General features: G+C 41.7%; 3 protein-coding genes across 3 annotated transcripts; all 3 read right to left on the reverse strand.

Moving 5' to 3' along the window:
* Positions 1–721: 721 nt before the first annotated feature.
* On the reverse strand, positions 722–4,186 carry LOC140370815 (uncharacterized). Its single transcript, XM_072458055.1, has 4 exons — positions 3,990–4,186; positions 2,832–3,380; positions 2,095–2,255; positions 722–1,234 (listed from the first exon to the last, which is right to left on the reverse strand). The coding sequence occupies exons 1-4, from the start codon at positions 4,155–4,157 to the stop codon at positions 799–801; spliced, it is 1,314 nt and encodes a 437-aa protein (XP_072314156.1). The 5' UTR covers positions 4,158–4,186; the 3' UTR covers positions 722–798.
* A 1,863-nt stretch (positions 4,187–6,049) lies between these two features.
* On the reverse strand, positions 6,050–9,823 carry tpgs1 (tubulin polyglutamylase complex subunit 1). The gene is made up of 2 exons (XM_072458117.1): positions 9,465–9,823; positions 6,050–6,837 (listed from the first exon to the last, which is right to left on the reverse strand). Exons 1-2 carry the CDS (start codon positions 9,791–9,793, stop codon positions 6,177–6,179), a joined length of 990 nt encoding a protein of 329 aa, XP_072314218.1. The 5' UTR covers positions 9,794–9,823; the 3' UTR covers positions 6,050–6,176.
* Positions 9,824–10,489: 666 nt separating this feature from the next.
* Positions 10,490–18,037, reverse strand: LOC140370505 (inositol-3-phosphate synthase 1-A-like). The gene is made up of 10 exons (XM_072457672.1): positions 17,917–18,037; positions 16,474–16,635; positions 14,954–15,083; positions 14,673–14,866; positions 14,447–14,596; positions 13,500–13,715; positions 12,369–12,533; positions 12,177–12,290; positions 10,818–11,035; positions 10,490–10,743 (listed from the first exon to the last, which is right to left on the reverse strand). The coding sequence occupies exons 1-10, from the start codon at positions 18,028–18,030 to the stop codon at positions 10,554–10,556; spliced, it is 1,653 nt and encodes a 550-aa protein (XP_072313773.1). The 5' UTR covers positions 18,031–18,037; the 3' UTR covers positions 10,490–10,553.
* Positions 18,038–23,299: the final 5,262 nt, after the last annotated feature.

Below are 23,299 nucleotides of genomic sequence, written 5' to 3' on the forward strand. Positions count from 1 at the left end.
ACAAAGGACAGTACAAGAGAGTGAGATTCCAAAAGTAGAATAGTATTGATGTAAAACAATGCAAAAATATACAAACATATCATTTTTCATGGCAGTTTGACTTTGGCTACAGTAGTTTAACCTGCACAATAAATCAGTCCTAAACGATGTGATTGCTTTATAAGTTCAGCAGTTCATTTAAACAGTTCATCAGCATTTAAATCTTGTGTCCTGGATGTCTTCAAAATGTAAATGTAACTGTGCTGTGAACTGAATCTTGAGTTTCAGTTGGAGATATTATGCTGAATCTTGGCCCCGCGACGAGTTGGCCACTGTCCAGGGTGTACCCCGCTTAAGGCCCAAAGTCACTGGGATAGGCTCCAGTCACTCGCGACCCCGAGTACAACAGTGTTTCCTCATCGTTTAATCAAAGTTGTATTTTGATTGCCCGTTCATAGATCTTCTCGCTGAGGCAGCAGTCGGAGCAGGGACTCCCAGACTTCCCCCACCCCCAGACACTTCCTCACGCTCCGCCCACCCACGGTATTGCCACTTTTCATAAATAAAAACACGTAAATGACAATCTGCTGCTTGTTACGGTGAAATGTCACTACAAAGCCCCGCCTCTTATCAGTGCTGCAGCTTTGAACAGGAAGTCATCTGACCTGTTTCTGTTACTAAGCTGTTTTAGATCAATATTACGGTTTACAATGAACAAAAACATTTTTAAAAAAATGATCTTATGTTACAGTTGACTGAAAAACTTTCTGCAGTCCTATTCTTTGTGGACACTTCCCTCGTTCCACATTCACACTTTCTTCATTGCTCTTGCTGTTCAAAAAAGTCACAGAAGAGCCCCCTCGTCTCCTCGGCCTCCGCGTGGTCCGGGGCCGCCGTGTGGTGTGCCTTGTGCTGCGGGTGGGGCTGCGGATACGTCTCAGTCACCTCCTCGTTCCACTCGGCTTTGAAGGCGTCCCGGTGGTCCTCGCAGATGTTGTGCAGTATGCAGCAGGCCAGCACCATGGTGGGCAGGACGTCCAGGGCGCAGTCGTTCCTCTTACTCAGACACTGCCAGCGGGCCCTCAGCCTCAGCAGGGCCTCCTCAGACACCCGCAGGGCCCGGTGGACGTGCTGGTTGAATCTGCGCTGGGCTGGGTTTAGCGTGGACGGCTGGGACCGCCTCTTCCTCTGCTCTCTGTAGGGCGTGAGGAGCCAGCTCTGGAGAGGGTAGCAAGGTTCACCCACAAAGACATATCTGCAGAAATACCATCGCAATACAAGGGTTAGTACTACAATACAGTCAATGCTCTAGAATTTGATAACGTCATCATTTGGAATAAAAGCATCATTATTTCTTAGTTTGGGATTGGTTCCACAGACTTCCATGTTAATCTTAGGGCTTGAAGTCCTTTCACAACAATCACATCTTAAGTGTTGAATTATTGCTCCAAGTAGAGAAGAGGTTTGTGTCAGTTTTTGTTTCATGTGGATTGGCCCAGTAATTATAGAGCTATGAAACATAAACCAGGACAGCAAATCTGCAAGTTCCACCTGTCTCCAGCTCAGTTTTAAACTAACTTAACTAACTAAAAGACAAGTCATTAATTGTGATAATTGGGGCTTGATTTGAACTTTATTGCACACTGATCACTGTTAGAGCGTTGGTTCGTGCGTTCCTAAATTATAAGTTTGTTTTTCAAATTAAAATATGCTTTTTTCTGTCGGTCTTACAAATACTAAGAAAGTACATTAATGATAACTTAAAGCAAGTACCAGATTTTCAATATCTGATATTTAAATCTAACTTGTTCCTCGCTCTCACTGACCCTTCATCACTAGTATTCACATGCATGACTTTTGTGATCACTAGCACAGCTTTAGAACAGCTTTTAGACAGAAAAGTGAAGCAGGGTGGACCACCAAAAGACAGCCAATCAGCTCTCATCCCAAAGCTTCATACAGTGACTCACACGGCGCTAATAATGTCCAGCAACTACATTGATCCCATTAGTTGTTTCCACAGCTAAAACTAGTCTTCCGTTTCTATATCTAAATGAAAAGCACATAAACAGTGTAAAGGCTGTTTGAAAAGCGTGAGTGAATGTGAAACTTTACTTGACAGGTGAGCCCATAAAAGTAGGCGTTGAACTTGGAGAAAAGCCGCCCTCCTCAGCCGTGGCCCAGAGTGCAGAGTTCTGGAGGATTTCAGCTGGGTCAGTCCCACCCGGAAAACTGGCACACACGTCCCAGAACTGCCCCCGGCCGCCCACAGCCACCTGGACAAGAGGCAGGCACATGACTGGGTTTAGCTACAGTTAGAGGTGGGCACTATATAGAAAGATTTATAATATCCTGAATGTTGTTTTGAAGATGTATACATTTGAATATTATGCCTTAAAAGCACAAAGACACATCTGAACACATTTTCATTGAATTGACAAGAAAGACTACAACAGAGACAAAACCAGGACTAAAACAGAATATGACTAAACAATGGAGAAACCAGGACTAAAGCAAGACTAAAGTAGGACTAAAACAAGACTAAACCAGGTCTTCACCAATAACTTAAAACAGGACTAAGGAAAGACTAAAATAGGTCTAACCCAGGAACTAGAACACAACTAAACCAGGGAGAAACAAGGACCAAAGCCAGGCTAAACTGGGTCTTCAGCAAGAACTTAAAACAGGACAAAAGTAAAACTAAAACTGGACTGAACCAGGACTAATATCATAACACAAATATCATATGAATATCACTGTCAGGAAACTCCAAAGCAGTATTGAGATGTCCATTTCATCGCCCCGCCGTAGATATAATAAAACAATACCACTACACATTCAGCTGGAGATACCTGAGAAAGCACTGAGAGCCAGCCTGCAGGGTTGGCATAGTCCGAGGTGTTTTGTGATGGAGTCATGATGGAGATGTGGAGCGGCGCCACAGCAGCCACACAGTGGGGGAACCCTCTTTCGGACAAGAAGAGCTGGGCCGACTCCTCCAGCTCCTGCTCGCTCGGCGTGTGCATGTACTGAGAGCTGAGCAGCGTCACTATGGAATGGCACATGTCCCTCACACACTTGCACACAGTGGACTTTCCCACCCCGAACAGGCCACTGATGATGCGGTACTCCACGTTTGTGGCGAGTCTCCACAGAGCTACGGCCACGCGCTTCTCTACGGGCAAAGCCAGGCGAAACGTGGTGTTCTGCCGGGCCAGACGGGGACGCAATTTGTCACACAGGTAGAAGAATGTCTCTTTGCTCATTCGGAATTTGTCCAGCCAATCGGACGGCTGGAACTCTATCATCACCACGCGCTCCCACCAATCTGTGCGCGGAGTAGTGGACCAGGGACGAGTGCGGAGGCGGAGACTGGAGCGGATCCCCCCCGCCATCATCATCTGTAGAAAGAGGGGAGTGAAAGCTTCAGCTCCAGGTGCTGGGGCCACTGCTCTGCTCTATTACACTGTTATTAACTAGTATGAACGTTCAGGAATCAGAAAACTGAAGCCCCATCGTTCAGCCGAAAAATAGATAACATAAAAGCATGTTGTTGTTTTTAGCTCTAAAAATGCAAATCGTTATCGTAATCATAAACTAAATACTATACTAAATATTTAGTATAAATAAATACTAAATAAATTAAATAATTGTTACTATTTCAAATGCAAAATTACGTCCTTTTAATTAAATCGGTCCTGAAAAAAAAAGTGCACAATTATACAGCGTTTATATATTAATAATAATAATCAAGAGCGTTTGATTTCATAAAGCTGCATGTATTTGAATGAAAGAAATTAATGATTTAACTTTTCTATAGTCATATGTCAATTATTGTTATAATGTTGTGAATTTGAGACGGCTTGCCTCTTCACAAACCTGACTCGTACGTCGGTAATTCCTTTGGCTATAATATTGCAGATTATGGCATAAAACAAATCTGTCTTAATGTAGAATGTTGTGAAGTATGGTTTTAATCAAAACTAGATGTTTGTTGTGTTGTGACTGACCATGAGCATCCTCCGCTGCCGCTGCAGGAAGTACTGCCTCTGCCTGATGCGCCTCTGGACCTCGGTGCGCCTCTGGTCCTCGGCGCTGGACACGTCCCTGCGCCGCTTCAGCAGGACGTACGTCAGGAGGAACATGGTGGAGCGCATGTGCTCCTCGTCCTCCATCATCTCCCTGTTCTACCGGGCCATCATCGTGCATGGAAATACGAGCTTTATGTTTTGGATCATTGTTTTGGACATGTCTGTGGTTTGGCCAAAGTGAACTTCCGCTTCTGTGCGTCACGAGGCACACTGCTGCCACCTACAGTCTGGGCATGTGCATTTCAACTAAAGCCATTAGGGCTGCAACGATTAATCAACAAACCTAATCGTGACTAGTCGACCATAAGAAAAAAAATTGTTGTCATTACTACTATAACGTCTTTAAAACACACACAACAAGACGAATATTAAATTATTTCTTATTTTAATCAATCATACACTTCATTGTCTATCTATAGGTTTCTAAAATATTAATATGTATTTAGTTTCAGAAAATAAGCATGTGATATTTGTACAGAAAGTCAAAGTCAGTCAGAAGAAAATGTCTATTTTTTATTCCAGGAGACGACTTCTCCAGATTCATGTGATTTCTTACAGACATAAGACTATGTGAACCCGAAACGCAGAGGCAGACAATAACCAATTACATTTACTAGAGGAACCTTGAAATAAATATACCTCTCTGAGTAGTTTTTGGACGGCATATTTTATAGGCCCAATAGTACTCTCACTTGAGTAATATCTAGGACCACAATATTTTTGAAATAATGTTACTCTTACTTGAGTACAGTTTATGGCTACTCTTCATCTCGTCCCTCCTCACTGCTGACATGGGTTTCTAATAAACAGACATAAGCTTTAACAGAGATCATCCGCTTTACTCACAGATCTATTCTCTGGGTGACAGTTGTGTTAGTAAGAAGCATCTGCCTCGTAATACAGTCCCATCTCGGTGTGTACATTCTACTTGTCTCCCACTGCTGATTATAGTCTCTGTAATATGGCAGGAAGGAGATAAGCTACAATAGGCTACACTGAAGTAGACATCTCACTAAATGACCATGTAACGTTTGCTTTGGTAACTCCTAATATCAATCTACGTTTCTACCCTCATCTATGGTCATGAGCTTTGGGTAATGACCGAAAGGACAAGGACAAGCGGTCGAAATGAGTTTCCTCCACAGGGTGGCTGGGTGCTCCCTCTGGGTGCTCGGAGTAGATCCGCTGCTCCTCCAGCTGAGGTGGCTCGGGCATCTGTTCCGGATGCCTCCTGGGCGCCTCCCTGGGGAGGTGTTTCGGGCATGTCCCATCGGCAAGAAGACCCGGGGAAGACCCAGGACACAATGGGGGGACCATGTCTCTCGGCTGGCCTGGGAACGCCTCGGGATCCCCCCGGAGGAGGTGGAGGGAGTGTCTGGGGTGAGGGAAGTCAGGGGGTCCCTGGTTAGACTGCTGCCCCCGCGACCCGGCCCCGGATAAGCAGAAGAAGATGGATGGAACTCCTAATATCCGTGTGTGGAATCTAATGAAGAAAAAAGGGGTTTCTGAAAACTTGTAAATTGGTTAAAGGATTAACCAATCCTTATTATGCTTATTTAGTATTAAATTATAAAAGTAATAATAGTTAATTAATATATATTCTATCCATTATAAACTGCAATATTGGTCTAAAATGGCTTCAAATACAAACAGGTTCATTGACTTGGTGTTCGAAATGGCAGAACTGATAAGCCCCGCCTCTTCATATTGGCAATGCCCTGTAACAAGTAGTAGATTGTCCTCTATAATTGTCATGTTTTATAGCTGAAAAATGGCTTAGTGACATTTTTGAACCTTTTATATATATGAGTGAGATCACAGGGATGTGGGCGGAGATAGGGGGCAGGTGGAAACAACATGCATGAATCCAAATAAAAGTCTGAGTAAACTAATAATGAGGGAACAAGTGTTAAAAAGAAATAGGCGCGATTCTTCATAATGATTTCGATACCACAGTAGTTTCAATACTAGTTTTAGTATCTCTAGAGGGAATACTGTCACAACATGGCTATTAGCTTAGAAAAGTCAATTTCATATAATATATCCCCTTTAATATTAATGAATGAATGAATGTGAGTGATAGGTCCCTTTTTTACTAAGCCCTCACTATGACAAAACTTTGACTCTAGTTATAAACACTTCCGCCGCTGCATTCTCAAACTCCTTAGCGTCCATGCTACCCCCGGGGCCTCTCGTCTGCTCTTTGGCCATGGCCTGAGCCAGCTTGTCCGGGGACAGCTTGGCACTGGCCTCCAAATAACGTAACGCTTTCACATTGTATTCTAGACACGAGATGGATTGAGTGTTTGCATTCCCGGCACAGTTGGCTTCGCTGCCTTGCGACGTCTCCAGTGCGTCTTTCAGCGTCCCTATCACCACCATGCCCAGTGCCCGGGAAACAGGCCCCTCGTCCGGGCAGCACACCTCGGCGTACAGCCTCTGAGTTTGGCGGATGTAGTCGGAGAAAACGGCGCACGTTAGCACTCCGTGGCGGAATATGTCGTAGGGCACAGCTTCGTGGTCTTGGCAGTGGAGGCGGCGGAGGAGAGGCGCAGAGGTGGACGCCGGGACCCCACCTTCGCTGCACAGGCACTGGAGGGTTTGGGTGTAGAGGCCCCCCCGGACACCTCCTCCTCCATCTCCACCCGAGCCTGTGGGGAGCCCGGAGCCGTCCATATCGGTCAGCTGGAGATTGGGCGGACAGGGCGGAGGAGTGGGGTCATTCAGGAGGTCGTAAGCCATGCGGACGTTGTTACTGAAGGCGGATCTGTGGGGAGATTAGAGAGGTGGGAGATATTGACACAATTATAATCTCAATCGTTTTAGGAGTATCCCAACAATGAGCGGTCAGACGATATTATGTGAATCCAAAAGAAATGTGACACATCTTTAAATGTATTATGAATGTATTGTTGTCTATGGCTCTGTGTTAACCCTGCATTGAGCTGGCCCCTGTCCAGGGTGTACCCGCTTGAGGCCCAAAGTCACTGGGATAGGCTCCAGTCACCCACGACCCCAAACGGGAACAAGCGGTAGAAAAATGAATGAATGTATTAGTTGAGGAGAACACGGTCTTTTTATAGTATGACCAAAAATATGTATTATTTTTAGAGTTTAAAGTGAAGTCCAATTGCAATACTATGCACTGGTTGGAGTGAGGATTGAGCAAGCAACATATGCATTAGTGAGTGGATCCTGGACATTTGGCTCTGTGCATAGAATGGCAATTGGAAATAAATTTGATAATACTTCACCAAAGAACACTTGTGTGTTTTTATAGATCTATTATGGAAGATGTTCATATAAAATCTAACACCCTTAATTTGAAATGTTTAATAAAAGCATAAATCAGAACTCTCCAGGGGAACAATATAAAATCTATTTAAATGTATTGCCAATATTAACAGCCACTCTAGATATATTGAAAACAATGGGGAAAAATAACTACATTTTGTTACGACAGATTAAGAATGGGATCATATGCACATCGCAATAGAGAAGCACACAATTTCAAGTTTGGAAAGAATTCTGTTGGAAAAATCTAACACTGTATTTTATAACATCATGTCAAAGTGCACATTATTCACAGGAAAATACCAGTTGTTGGAGAAAATGCGGTTGCCTGGTATCCCATAATAATCATGTTTGTCCAAATCTTCATAAATATTTTCAACATTGACATACCACTTGACTTTCAAACCATGTACATGGGACATAAAACATAAATATATACATGGAAACCTTTGCCATCACAAAGAGGATAACACGACTGAACTTACATGGACTGTGCCAACAATGCACATTCACAAACTGGAAAAATGTACTTAACCTGAAATTAGATATTCACCCAACATTGGCATAAGTGGGACAACTATGTCTGGGAATATGTGCCGAATGCAGCTTATACTACTCTGTGTCATGTTTTTCATTATTAAGAAACCTTACAATTGTACAATGCTATTTTTAGTTTATTTTGATTGGTTTGTACTTTTGTCCAATATCCCCATTGTTCAGGATGGGCATCTGACTCATTACAAGGTCAGACCATTCACATATTTTAAAAGTGTATAAACTAATGTTAACAATAACTATTTAATGAATAGATGTGATAAGAAATATTGGCTAAATAGGCTATAAATGCACAACAATTTCCTTATAGGGTTAGTATCCATTCTCCTCTGCATCCATCATGATCCATCATGATCCATCCCATGATCCATCATGATCCATCCCATGATCCATCCCATGATCCATCATGATCCATCCCATGATCCATCATGATCCATCCCATGATCCATCCCATGATCCATCATGATCCATCCCATGATCCATCATGATCCATCCCATGATCCATCCCATGATCCATCCCATGATCCATCATGATCCATCCCATGATCCATCCCATGATCCATCCCATGATCCATCATGATCCATCCCATGATCCAGCCCATGATCCATCCCATGATCCATCCCATGATCCATCATGATCCATCCCATGATCCATCCCATGATCCATCATGATCCATCCCATGATCCATCCCATGATCCATCCCATGATCCATCATGATCCAGCCCATGATCCATCCCATGATCCATCCCATGATCCATCATGATCCATCCCATGATCCATCCCATGATCCATCATGATCCATCCCATGATCCATCCCATGATCCATCCCATGATCCATCCCATGATCCATCATGATCCATCCCATGATCCATCCCATGATCCATCCCATGATCCATCATGATCCATCCCATGATCCATCCCATGATCCATCATGATCCAGCCCATGATCCATCCCATGATCCATCCCATGATCCATCATGATCCATCCCATGATCCATCCCATGATCCATCATGATCCATCCCATGATCCATCCCATGATCCATCCCATGATCCATCCCATGATCCAGCCCATGATCCATCCCATGATCCATCCCATGATCCATCATGATCCATCCCATGATCCATCCCATGATCCATCCCATGATCCATCATGATCCATCCCATGATCCATCCCATGATCCAGCCCATGATCCATCCCATGATCCATCCCATGATCCAGCCCATGATCCATCCCATGATCCATCCCATGATCCATCATGATCCATCCCATGATCCATCATGATCCATCCCATGATCCAGCCCATGATCCATCCCATGATCCATCCCATGATCCATCATGATCCATCCCATGATCCATCCCATGATCCATCCCATGATCCATCCCATGATCCATCATGATCCATCCCATGATCCATCCCATGATCCATCATGATCCATCCCATGATCCATCCCATGATCCATCATGATCCATCCCATGATCCATCCCATGATCCAGCCCATGATCCATCCCATGATCCATCATGATCCATCCCATGATCCATACCTGTGCGAGTGGTGCGCCAACCGCAGGTGCCAAAGCGCGCGGTTGAGTCCCTGCTGCTCGTGCGCGCGTCCTGCCAATGTCCCGGAGCCGTTGTTCATCACGTCCCCCTCATCACCCCGCGTCCCAGCCTCGCTCACCGACGCCAGGTTGCAGAAGTGATCCGCTAAGAAGCCGATGGGGTCGTCTGATCTGGCCTCCACCATCTTGAGGATCGCGCCCCGCAGGAGCTCGCTCACGCCGGCCTGGGCCAGGAACTCTCGGTCGCTTTCGCATTTTGCCATTGCTGGAGGAATAACGGCGGACCGGCGCTTCTCCTTACTGTCCGCCATGTCTGTTGACGTGTGTCGCAGCAACCGCGGCAGGCGGAAGTGCTCCGGATGCGCGAATGCTGCAGAGGCTCCGTGCGCCAGCTGACCGTCACGTGACCGTGCATAGTGACCGTCACGTGATATAGTGACTAATCAATTGCATAGTGACTAATCAATTAAAAAAAATAGTCCTGTTAAAATTGGAAGTGTGAACAGAACTGTAGATGCATTCTCCCTGTGATAGTGACAGATGCTCGTCCAACAGGCCATACTGCACCGAAGGGCAGCCATATCTGTGGCCGTTTGCCCCAGGGCAGATGGCAGTGTTTAGAGCAAGCATGTCCAAACTATGGCCTGGAGGCCAAACGCAGCCCTCAGACCCATTTCTGTTGGCTCGCAGGCTTCATGATGAATACTACTAACCCTTTACTATAATAAAAAATCACATAGAAAAAAGAGGTTCTAACCCAGAATACAACTGTGTCAGTCAGACTTCTGCTAAATGTGCAATTATATGATCTGCTGCATTGAACGATTATTATATATAAATATATATATATATAGATATATATAGATATATATAGATATATAGATATATAGATATATATATAGATATATACAGTATACACACACACACACACATATTTCTTAAAGGAGGAATACTAAAACAAGGAAGAGTGTTTATTCAGCTATTACAAATCAGACATATACATGACAGAACAGCCGTAGTATTTGCATTAACAACATCACATGATCCACAGTACCACGCTGGTTTAGTGTTTTAGGAGCAGCCGTTCATATAGATCTCTCCATTGGTATGTGCCTCTCCAATGACTCCAGTGTCTCCATTGACATAGTGAGACATTCCATTAACATAATGAAACTTCTCCTTTCTTTTCTGAGGAAGAAAACCTTTCTGCAACTTGTGCTCCAGTAACATGTGGCTTTGGGGTGGAAGTCCAAGACAAGCTCTGCAAAACAACACAAATACTAGTGAGTTTTATTTACAGAGAAAAGGAGGAAATAAAAGGAACAATAAGATAACCTCATAATATTTTCAATGCACGCCCTCTGCCGGAAGAACGCGTTGACCACTGGGGCCCCTGGTGGTACTAGAGGGGCCTTGCAGAGGAGAGCGAGCAGAGCCAGCACACTGTGGAAGGACTGGTACTCGTTCTCGCCCTGCACACGCACACTCACACGCTGGCACAGCTCGGTCAGGATCACCAGGTCCAGGATGATGGGGCTGGCTAGTAAAGAGTCCTGCATGGCAAATCATGTCAAAATGAGAATAAAGGTATACATGCTACTGAGAAATATCCACTGATACTAGACTAATGCTAGAGAATGGATTTAATTTGTTACATTTCTCTCTGGATCAACACCACAATATACTTGACCAGCTGTCTCATTTGTGAGACATTATTATTATTGTTATTATTATTATTATTATTTTGGTAAAACATTGTCTTTTGCAAACAACAATTTTCATTTTTAGCTGTAAAAGCCTACATAAGGATTCAGGGAATGGCCTCCTGCTGGTGCTAGAGTCAGGACTAAACATGGACCGGCCTCCTGCTGGTGCCAGAGTCAGGACTAAACATGGACCGGCCTCCTGCTGGTGCCAGAGTCAGGACTAAACATGGACCGGCCTCCTGCTGGTGCCAGAGTCAGGACTAAACATGGACCGGCCTCCTGCTGGTGCCAGAGTCAGGACTAAACATGGACCGGCCTCCTGCTGGTGCCAGAGTCAGGACTAAACATGGGGAATCTGCGTTTCAGTTTTCTGCAGCTAAAATCTGGAACATTCTTCCCGAAGATGTGAGACAGGTTCTACTATGACAATGTTCAAATATAAGATAAAACAGATTTGTTTAGCTGTGCATGTGACTGAAAGGATTTTCTTTGCACTCTTCTTATTTCGGTCTTAAACATGATTTCTGTCATGTCTGTGTGATTTTAATGTTTTTTTCCTGTGTGAATCACTTTGAATCGTCTTGTGTATGAATTATAATCTACAAATAAACTTGCCTTGCCTATAAACAAATGCATGCAATTCTTCTACAAGTTTTAGCAGTTCACATTTCAGTTTTCTCAAATCTTAAGTTTCCTAAAACACATTTGAAAACATAAACCACTAATCTAGTGTATTAATATCAGAGCAATTGTAGTTACAATTTGCAGCACTAATTTCAATATATCTCCAGCAGCTAAAAAAGATGAGAAATCAAATCAAATGTAACAACTTTGCTTGTGCATTGTAAATAAAATGACAAAGTACTTGCGTCTTTTGATTGGGAAAAACCTTAAAATGTTCAATTCATGCAGCACCGGACAACTTTCAGACAAGAAAATGAGAAAAACACGTGACTAACCACCAGGCTCACGTCACAACAGCACTTACCTCACACGTGTTATGCATCGCGATGGTATTGGTCCCACCCATCATAATTTCAGACGTGTACTCATCCATGGCACGCTTGCTGTCACCCACGCAGGGGACATACTTGATCACCACCTAAAAAAAACCACGATGTATTTTAGAATTTAGGATCTGACGGTGCTTAAGATTGCAACGTTGGTTTTCCGGACTGACACAGTGGTCGGGCTTTTCTCCGGGCTGGAACAGAACGGTGTTGGACTGCACCATGTCGTCCACTACGTTGCTCTTGGAGATCTCTTTGGATCTGAACTGCTGGGGCGCGGAGAGGTTCTTGCCATCGTTGTTGCCCAGGTGATTGTAGCTGACGATTGAGGTCGGCTGTGAAAAAAATATTAAGAAATTTAACAGATTGAGATTGTGGGACAATAGTAGCAGTAGTAGAGGTCATACCCTACAGCCGTACAGTAAACGACTGTGGAGTATGTTAGTTTCAGACAGATATTTAAGGCAGTGACTCACCAGAACCTGCCAGAGGAAATGTAGAAGCTTCTTGGATAAGTGGTGAATTTTTTATTTTTGCAATAATGATAATATGGTATTAGATTGCTGGGCGGATAATAATCTATACAAAAACTAGGGTCGAAACTGGATACTCATTTGAACAATTATCAATACGGAAATAAATTCATAAATAACATGAATCAGAAAGGTTTATTGTCAATAGACAGGATTCAAAAACTAGGGAACTTGCTTTGGCAATAAGGTGTAACATACAACAATGAATAATAATAGTAGCAAAATATACGTATATAAAAAAGGGCATGCATAAAAATGTTGAATTTACAAATGATATTAAAAAGTGTATATATTGGTCAGGATAGTTTAAAAAATGAGTGTGACTTTCCTGAAGTCCACGATCATCACGGTTTTCTGGGTGTTGAACTGGGTCTCAACCTTAAGTAAAAAGGTGTTGAGCATGGGGGGCTCTGGGCTTGTAGTTGGTGAGAAGTCAGAGCCCACTCCACACAGAGGCAGGGTTGTTGTCAGAGAACTGCTGCTTCAGACGCATAATTGTACTGTGATCTAGCTCTCTCTGGTGTGCTCCCTCCACTGCCTCATTGGTCCACCTACTACTACTTTACTAAAACTTTACTACTGTATTACTGCTATTGTCTGAATTGGTATTGAGTATTAAGGCTTTTCCTTTGTATCAAAATCAAATTCAAGACAAAGCTAATTCATTCACTCCACACTCGTAGTGGCTTAAAACCACCAATATAAAAATAAAATTGTGATCATTATAAATTATCACAATTTTATATTTTGTCATATTCCAGCTCTCACCTTGATGCCAGCACTGACTAGGAAGTCAACCAGCACTGACTTGATCTTAGTCTGTCCGGATTTAAAGTCGTCTCCTCCGATGAAGACTCCCCTCTGGACAGCCAGGTCTATGACCCCAGGGACGAAGGTGTTCTGGGGGGAGCCATTGATGAAGGCACAGCCCTCCAGGATACTGGCCACAGCGAACAGGGAGGAGGGGGACACCTCAGCTCCAGCCTCAGGGAAGCCAACATCAATAAACAAAGTAAGTCCAAGTCTTACAAACAACAGAATTCAGTAATAAACGGAGCTTTTAACCTTTTTATAACTATTAGAGATGGAAGCTGGCCAATATATCAGGCCAATAATTGTACTTTTTAGCATACAATATATACAATATATTTTAGCCATAGTTTTGTTTGCCTAAAAAATACACATAAAGCATTATTTTACCCCTTAAAATAAGAGAAGGGCACACCGTCATATTCATGTACAATTACTGTCATACTCACAAGCAATTAAGGCCATATTCATGTGCATACAACTGATGTAAATAAGAGTGTTTACTTACCATTAGTATTATTTAGTCTTATGCTAGCTATTTTTACTTTATTTTATTATTATTTACCTTATTTTATTATTATTTTATTTGTATCTTCATCTTTTTATTTTATTTATTTATTTTTTCCTCCATTCCCTATTAAGATATGAGAGGAGTCTTGTTAATAAGAGTTTTTTGGTTTTGTTTATAAGAGTTCTTCTATTAAGAGTGTTTTTTAAACTTCCTATAAGTTATCCGTCCCTGTATCTACTGCGTTGTAAGACCAAAATTTCCCCATGTGTGGACAATAAAGGATTATTTTATCTTATCTTAGAACAAACCAGCCCAATACTGCTCTCTTACATATACACATACATGCGTAAATATATGAAACCTGAACTGTACATAGTTAGTATGTGGTAGTTACCTTAATAGCAGCCAGAAGATTGTCTGCAGTGTCATTCAGCCCTGGTGTAACATCACAGAACCGCTCTGTATTTGCAGTCCACAACACAATGACTTTCTCCACACCACTGGAGCTCTGGAAATCTCTGATATCCGCTCGAATCTGCTCCATCTAGTTTATAATGTGCATTTTGTTGTATTACAAATGTAGCTACATTTATATCGCAACAAATGAATGCAATATCCACCTGCTCTGCTGTAGTGCCAGTGAGGACATTATCAGCTCGGCTCTCCTGGTTAGCTGCGATGAAATCTAGATTATAAATGGACTTCCTCGGTTTCATGTGGCTCATGAGGGGACGTAGCTGCTCCTGCAATGCCCAGTCAAGCACCTCCGCTCGCTCCATCGCCTTCCCGAGATCCAAGGAGGAAATATCCCAGCCTAAAAGGGTCAAAACAGAAGAAATTTTAAATAATGCATATTTTATGGATGGTGAAGGGTTGTTCTTTGCATATAGCTCATAGTTACCATCAAAGACAATATCATTTGGGTGCACCATGGGTAGCAAATCACAGAAGGGTATGTTGACATCTCCTTGTGGGCCGGACCCCAGACAGACAGTAGAGGACTGCAATAGGGAGCCAAAGTAGTTTGCTTTCTGTCGGCAAAAACATCAAAAACAAAATCAAAACAAAGGAATCACGACCTCAATGGTAAATCTAGTATCAAACCAACATTTATTTCCTTTTGTCAAAAAAGTGCTAAATCTGCAGTAGATGCTAAAAAGACTGGGACTAGATCCATAGGAGTTGGTGTTCTAATGTTTAAGAGCTCTTCAAGGGTGTAAGAGCACGATAACACACAAGATTTACACACAAAAACAGACAAAACGAGGTGCATGGTATCTCAGATACATGACCATATCAGTACTAGAATAAGAACACGTGGCAAAATGCAGAAGCAATGATTATTATCAGATATGTCAAACCTGTTCTTAGTATCACAATTCAGTTTGAAATGTTGACAACACTGGTGCTGTTCAAGAGAAAGTTACATTTAGAAGCAAAAAGCACAACTAGGATTTGAACTGGAAAGTGAAACATCCCATAAGGATCCTTGTACATCCTTGTATGGGCGCAGACAGTTTGACAGTCTAATGAACATGACAGCCTCAGTGCACAAGGCTATATTTATAAAAGTAGGATGAGGGCTCTCTTGGTCTTTAAGCAGCCCAATTAGGATTGCCTAATGATTTTGTTATTGCACTGATACAAGCGCAGAAAGATATGTAAATGACAAACTAACTAAATGTAATATTGGGCAATTTAACTGAAAATTTAATTAGAAACTGAACATTTCTAAATACCTCTACAGCTGCTCTTAGTGCTTTATGTTATATTGACAGAGATGCGGCTGATATATAAACAAGCACAGGTGAAGTGTCTTGCTCAAGGACACAGCCTGAAATTGTTTAGATTGAACTGCAGACTTTAGGACACACTAGCATAGGCAAAAAATGTCTTTATTATCTTATAATCATTTGGTCTATCTAGTCTTTCTAGGTGGCAAAATGGCAAATAAAAGACGCCATGCTTTTTGTGGTTCATCCCTTTGACCTCCACCCAAAACACAATGCTGCACTGTGATTGGTCCATCGCCCTGGTGGCTCAACTCTAACAGGCCTGATCAGGATTCTCAAGAGTGTGTGAACTCATAAATATCGCAATAATTCATCTGGCTGGCCAGGTTATTCCCCTGAGTTAATTAAAGGAATAATAGAGGATTTTTGGCGAGCAATCTAAGTCTCATTTCCTCGTGGCGTGGACAACCGAGTAGTTCTCCCACGTGCCAATCCTTGAGTTCTCAATTCTGCGAAAAATCCTCTATTGTTCCTATAATATAGAAATCTTTATTTCTTCTTCTTTTTTTTTTACCAAAATGATCAGTTATTGTGAAATATAACTTGCTTTTTGATCTGCATTGTCAAATAAATCCATCTTGGACCATTGCTACTCTCCAATGTTTCTATGCAGACATTAAGCGTTTACATTGACTCCAGTCTTGGTTCTCCACGTCAGCTGCAGTTTGTTGGCGAGTACAGCAGCAGTGACCGTGGTGCCATTGTTGCCTCCCCAGCCCACAAGCATCACTCCGAGCCGGGGCACGTGGCTCTCGGTGCGGAACTTCATCTGGTTGTCATGTGGGGTCACCTACAAAGTACACAGAATGAACATTAAAGCCCTATTAGGTCTTGGATGCCGGCCGCCGTGGAACCCCGAAGAAGAAGAAGAAGAAGAAGAAGAAGAAGAAGAAGAAGAAGAAGAAGAAAAGGAAGAAGGAAGAAGAAGAAGAAGAAGAAAAGGAAGAAGGAAGAAGAAGAAAAGGAAGAAGGAAGAAGGAAGAAGAAGAAAAGGAAGAAGGAAGAAGGAAGAAGAAGAAGGAAGAAGAAGAAGAAGAAAGAAGGAAGAAGGAAGAAGAAGAAGGAAGAAGAAGAAGAAGAAAGAAGGAAGAAGAAGGAAGAAGAAGAAGAAGAAAGAAGGAAGAAGGAAGAAGGAAGAAGAAAGAAGGAAGAAGAAGGAAGAAGGAAGAAGGAAGAAAGAAGGAAGAAGAAGGAAGAAGGAAGAAGGAAGAAGGAAGAAGGAAGAAGAAGGAAGAAGGAAGAAGGAAGAAGGAAGAAGGAAGAAGAAGGAAGAAGGAAGAAGGAAGAAGGAAGAAGAAAGAAGAAGGAAGAAGGAAGAAGAAGGAAGAAGGAAGAAGGAAGAAGGAAGAAGAAGGAAGAAGAAGGAAGAAGGAAGAAGGAAGAAGGAAGAAGAAGGAAGAAGAAGGAAGAAGGAAGAAGGAAGAAGGAAGAAGGAAGAAGAAGGAAGAAGGAAGAAGAAGGAAGAAGGAAGAAGGAAGAAGGAAGAAGGAAGAAGGAAGAAGAAGGAAGAAGGAAGAAGAAGGAAGAAGGAAGAAGGAAGAAGAAGGAAGAAGGAAGAAGAAGGAAGAAGGAAGAAGGAAGAAGGAAGAAGGAAGAAGAAGGAAGAAGGAAGAAGAAGGAAGAAGGAAGAAGGAAGAAGGAAGAAGGAAGAAGGAAGAAGAAGGAAGAAGGAAGAAGGAAGAAGGAAGAAGGAAGAAGGAAGAAGGAAGAAGAAGGAAGAAGGAAGAAGGAAGAAGGAAGAAGGAAGAAGAAGAAGAAGAAGAAAGAAGGAAGAAGGAAGAAGGAAGAAGGAAGAAGGAAGAAGAAGGAAGAAGGAAGAAGGAAGAAGAAGGAAGAAGGAAGAAGGAAGAAGGAAGAAGGAAGAAGGAAGAAGGAAGAAGAAGGAAGAAGAAGGAAGAAGGAAGAAGGAAGAAGAAGGAAGAAGGAAGAAGGAAGAAGGAAGAAGGAAGAAGAAGAAGAAGAAGAAGAAGAAGAAGAAGAAGAAGAAGAAGAAGAAGAAGAAGAAGAAGAAGAAGAAGAAGAAGAGTGAAGAAGAAGAAGAAGAAGAGTGTAGGTGTGTCTCCATGCTTACCGTGATGTGGTCTTTCTCTGTGTGGACCGTTGTGCTCTGGTAGACATACTGCGCCTCGATGTGAGTGTCAGTGTATCTCACACGAGGGCTGTTGATGTGGATCTTCACGGGCATGATGGTCCTGCACACAGGCCCAAAGGCTCAACAACATCATTATGTCCACTCTGCACTGGCAAGTAACTAGTGTTGAGTAGCGTTACTTTTAAAAGTAACTCGTCACGTCCCTGGAAAAATAACGCGTTAATTTACTGCACTACTTTGTTAAAAAATAAAACGTTAGAGTACTTGCGTTAACAATAATTAACATAAATATATAACTTATATCGTTTGCCAACAATCCCAACCCACAACAAGAGAACGCACTTATTTTTAGCCCAGTAGTTTATTTAAACTACAGAGCTATATTTACTCCTCAGATACAAAATAGTGGTTATAACCAGTGGCGGCTGGTGGTGCAAAATATAGGGGGGGCTATTTGACATGACTGTGTTTTTTTTTTTTTTTTAAATGTCCAAAATTGAAATTTTTAACATTAACTGTTTGGATACATATTTTAAATACACATTTACAACTGAATTAATTACGTAAACACACTTTATTTCCACTTTTGTTAATGATAATACAATGACTTAGAGGCAGATACCATTTGTGAGAAAATACATTTGACATAAAATTACATTTTACACTTTATAAAATATCAGATTGAAAAGAGCAAATAAAAAATCTCAGTGATACTGTAACTTATAGTGCAGAGTAGACATTACTACATGAAGAGGAAATAAAAACACAATTGTTGGTGTTTCATAAAACAGCTTCTAAGTGGCATTAGTTACTCTGAACTACATGTGTAACATTTTACATTTTTATACTTAATCATCACAGCCATTATTGCTGTATTCAAAGTTGTTCTTAAAGACATGTCATTTATGACATTCTTTCATGGGTTTTCTTATAACAAAAGCATATTTTTATGAATAGAAGTTAAGCGATACTTAATGCTTAACTTTAGCCTTATGCAAGTAATAAACAACTTCATGTTGGTAACGGAGCACGGAGTTTGACGGATCACAAACAAATGATATCATATATATCTATATATAAATATATATGTATTATTATTTTACACATTTACACTAATAATATAAGATATTTCTGAATAAATTACATTGTTTTTAGACACAAAATAAATGGACGTAGTTGGCAGATTGACGGGGGGCGGCGCCCACGCGCCCTCAATGGACCAGCCGCTCCTGGAGGAGTTTTTCAAACTGCGTGAGGACGCGTCACTAAGTGCGCAGTGCGCATGCTCACAACACGCGGAGTCTGCTAGTAGCACGATACTACTCGCGTTAGTGCTCTAACTGACAGTAATTTGAGAACTAACGCGAGTACTAACTCGTTCAAAGCATACGCATTACCCCCAACTCTGTAAGTGACACATTAAAACACCTCCTCAGAAAAGGAGGCAAGAATAGTCTGTATGACGCAGGAGAGAATGAGCAGACTACTTCCGATGCTTTGAACAATTACGGACTACAGCCTGAAGAATAAAGCTGTACGGTGGAAGCACCGAACGTCAAAGAAGGAGAGGAAGATGAAGAAGAGTCTCCCTGGAATAAAGCCGGTCACAAAGACATATCATGACCTCATGGGCTTTGTAACACCAAAGCAATGGAAGGAGTACTTTTACGGACTACGACAGAGTCTGAGGTCTACGACGACAGAGTCTGAGGAATAAAGTCTGGCGGTAATGCAACACTTGGATGCCAACCGCCATAAAACAACAACAACAACAACAACAACAATTACGGACTACGACAGACTCTGAGGACTACGAAAAGTCTGAGGAATAAAGTCTGGCGGTAATGCAACAATTGGATGCCTGAACGTGTTTAATATGTGAGCTTTGAGCCAAATTCTATTATTAAAACATATATCACAAATCGTATCGCAAACGCAATACTCATTGACATCACAATCTATAACATGATCCATTCTTTCTAGTTTCAGGATTTACATTACAATGGTCAGAACTGTATTCCTCTTGTCCCCTGCAAAGGGGGACGACTCATATTTAAGCATTACTTCAAGACAATGTATTTGGTCAATATGAGTGTGACCACTTACATGACATAACATGAACTATGCAAAAAATGTTCCCACTGTGAAAAATGCGCTCCAGACTGACCTCTGGCCTCAGGGGTGCAAGTCATGGCAAGAGTTAAGTACCCATGACTGGCTGGACTACTCATTGAAGATAAATCTATTTTACTTAAATATTACTAAAAAATATACATATTCCCTTCCAGAATAGATAAATATTTAAGTTTATAATTGTAATCCCTGCTTGTAATTTATGATATCACACTAGGAAATTAGCTTGTAATCACTGGGCCAAAACTTATCTTATCTTATCCAAAGAAAAAAAAGAAAAAAAAGCGAAATAAAAATATGAGAGCCCCTTAATTTTGTTGAATTGTAAATTGTAAATTTGCATAAACTTTGGATGGAATGAGTGTGATGTCACTTCTTGTAATTTTCTACAGATATTTCAACTTTTTCTCCACAATAGCTACTTGATTGTTATAAAACCATCATTTATATTTACAACAGGTTCACACCAAATTAAGTCAAAATGAGAAGATCGTAAATACCTGTCATACTGGTTCGTTTAGCCTACAATCGCTGCCATACAAGACAATTCATCCTCGAAAGCAACGCGTTCAGACGCATTCGTTTGCTACATTGGGCAATAGCCGTTAGTGCAATAACCTCAGGGTAAAATGTAATATATAAATGTACCTGTAAAAGGATTTGTGTCGCTCCACAGAATAGAAGAGTGTCCGGCTGCAGAGATGGTCGGTAAATGCGCACGTTCAAAAAAGCCTCACCACAGCCAGAGCGCGTCATGTCTGAGGCTTCAGCACTGGCCAATCAGAACACAGCTCTCCACCATATTAGGACTGTAACAGAGGAGCACATCCGACTGTAAATCCACTGCAAATCAGAGTCTCTGCCATCTGCTTTGACGCCAAATGGTGTGTGATGGTGTGTAATTAGTGCTGGTGGGAGAGTCTATTGCACCCATGTCTGTCAGTGAACCCCAAGACACCTGTGGCACCAGAGTTTCTTACCACAACAGGAATGTAAAATGTGTTCAAATATATGAAATGGGTGTGATTATGTAAACCTGATGGGGATTACAAAATGTTAATCATGGTAAGAGGTTTTCAAATTTTACTTCCACTGGTTTGATGTAATAGAAATCTTAAGACCCATAAGAGTAAAGGTTTTTGCTCTCATAAAGTCTCATAATCACGAGATACAATTTCATTAGAATGTACAATGCTCTTCCGTACAGTAGTGGTCTATTATTTCGAAAGTCTTTATTTGATGTTTAGTCAGATTCCATTAAATTGACCAATTTGTGTACATAGTAAGCCTATTTTAGCAGATTTGAATTGTAACTAACCCTTATATAGGTTGACTTTATAGGTTATTTTATCATTGTTTTATATGCACCGAATCACCAAAGCAAGTTTCTATGTTTATGAATTCTGCTCATTGACAATGGCAATAAACCTTTTTGTTTTCTGATTCTAGACAGTACAGTAACTGAGAATCGGATCAGAATCAGAAAAGGTTTATTGCCATTGTCACTGAACACAGTTCACAAGTATAGGAACTTGTTTCAATGTTAAGGTGCAACATAAAACAATGAATAATATAATAATAATAATAGCAATGTCTATAGCAGGGGTGTCCAAACCTTTTTCACCGAGGGCTGCATTTTGAAACTTATACGGAGTAGAGGGCCACAAACAACCCAACAATGTCGAATTTGTCGAATGACAAAGTGAATCTTTAAAAAATTTGCATTGGACATTGTTTCGATGAGCCTCCACACCTGTAGTAATACTTGGAACATTAATATTTAGTCGGTATAACATCAAAATGTTTTTTTCCAATTTTACTTTTTGTTGTTTGGACCATCTTAGCAGGAAGCCGGAATTGGTCTGAGGGCCGGATTTGGCCTGGTATTTAGAGTCAAATATAGCATGCATAAATTAAGCATTTACGAATAAAATAAGGTAAAAAATAGAAAATAAACTTGTCTTGGTATGTACACAGATATTTACACACAAATTTACAGATGGAAGAGTTCATGAGTCCAACGGCAGAGGGAAAGAAACTGTTCTTAAGGCGGGATGTTCTGGTCCGGATGGATCGTAGCCTCCTGCCTGAGGGGAGTGGCCTCCTACCTGAGGGGAGTGGCCTCCTGGCTGAGGGGAGTGGCTCAAATAGTCCGTGTCTAGGGTGAGATGGGGCAGCATTGATCCGACCTGCTTCCAGAGTCCTGGAGACGTACAGGTCCCGCAGAGATTGAAGTCTGCAGCCGATCACCTTCTCAGCAGAAGCACAATGGCAAGGCAAGGCAAGGCAAGTTTATTTGTAGAGCACATTTCATACACAAGGCAATTCAAAGTGCTTCACACAGCAGGAAAAATCCATTCAAATCACAAAGAAATTACAGAAATACAATAAAATTAACTAAATTAAAAATTATCAATCCAACTGATTTTCTAAACTAATAAAATCACAAACAAAAGAGAAGAGTGCAAAGAAAAAATCCCTTCAGTCATATGCGCAGCTAAACAAAACAGTTTTTAGCTTAGATTTGAACATTGTCAGAGTAGAAGCCTGTCTCACATCTTCAGGAAGACTGTTCCAGATTTTAGCTGCATAAAACTGAAACGCAGATTCCCCATGTTTTGTCCTGACTCTGGGCACCCGCAGGAGGCCGGTCCCTGAGGTCCTCAGAGTCCGAGATGGTTCATATGGCACTAACATATCCAAGATGTACTTTGGTGCTAGGCCATGGAGAGACTTGTACACAAGCAGAGCTGCTTTAAAGTCTATTCTCTGAGCCACAGGGAGCCAGTGCAGAGACCTGAGAACAGGACTAATGTGATCATACTTCCTGGTTCTAGTCAGGACCCGAGCAGCAGCGTTCTGGATGTACTGCAGCTGTTTTACAGCTCGTTTGGAGAGACCAGTGAGCAGGCCGTTACAGTAGTCTAATCTACTGGAGACAAACGCATGGATAAGTCTCTCCAAATCCGGTTTTGACACTATATTTTTGATTTTGGCAATGTTTTTTAGATGGTAAAAAGCTGCTGATGTTATTGATTTGACGAAGTTCAAGTCTGAGTCCATTATTACCCCCAGATTTCTAATTTGGTTTGTAGGTTTTAGAGCGAGACTCTGGAGGTGACCGCTAACACTTTCTCTTTGTTTCTGTGGGCCAAAAACGATTATTTCAGTCTTGTCTGAGTTCAGCTGGAGAAAGTTGTTTTGCATCCACAAACTGATCTGTTGGATG

The sequence above is a fragment of the Eucyclogobius newberryi genome, unplaced genomic scaffold (assembly GCF_026437365.1).
Source record: "Eucyclogobius newberryi isolate DKJ021-1_F unplaced genomic scaffold, fEucNew1.0.hap1 SCAF_21, whole genome shotgun sequence".
NCBI classification, from domain to species: domain Eukaryota; kingdom Metazoa; phylum Chordata; class Actinopteri; order Gobiiformes; family Gobiidae; genus Eucyclogobius; species Eucyclogobius newberryi.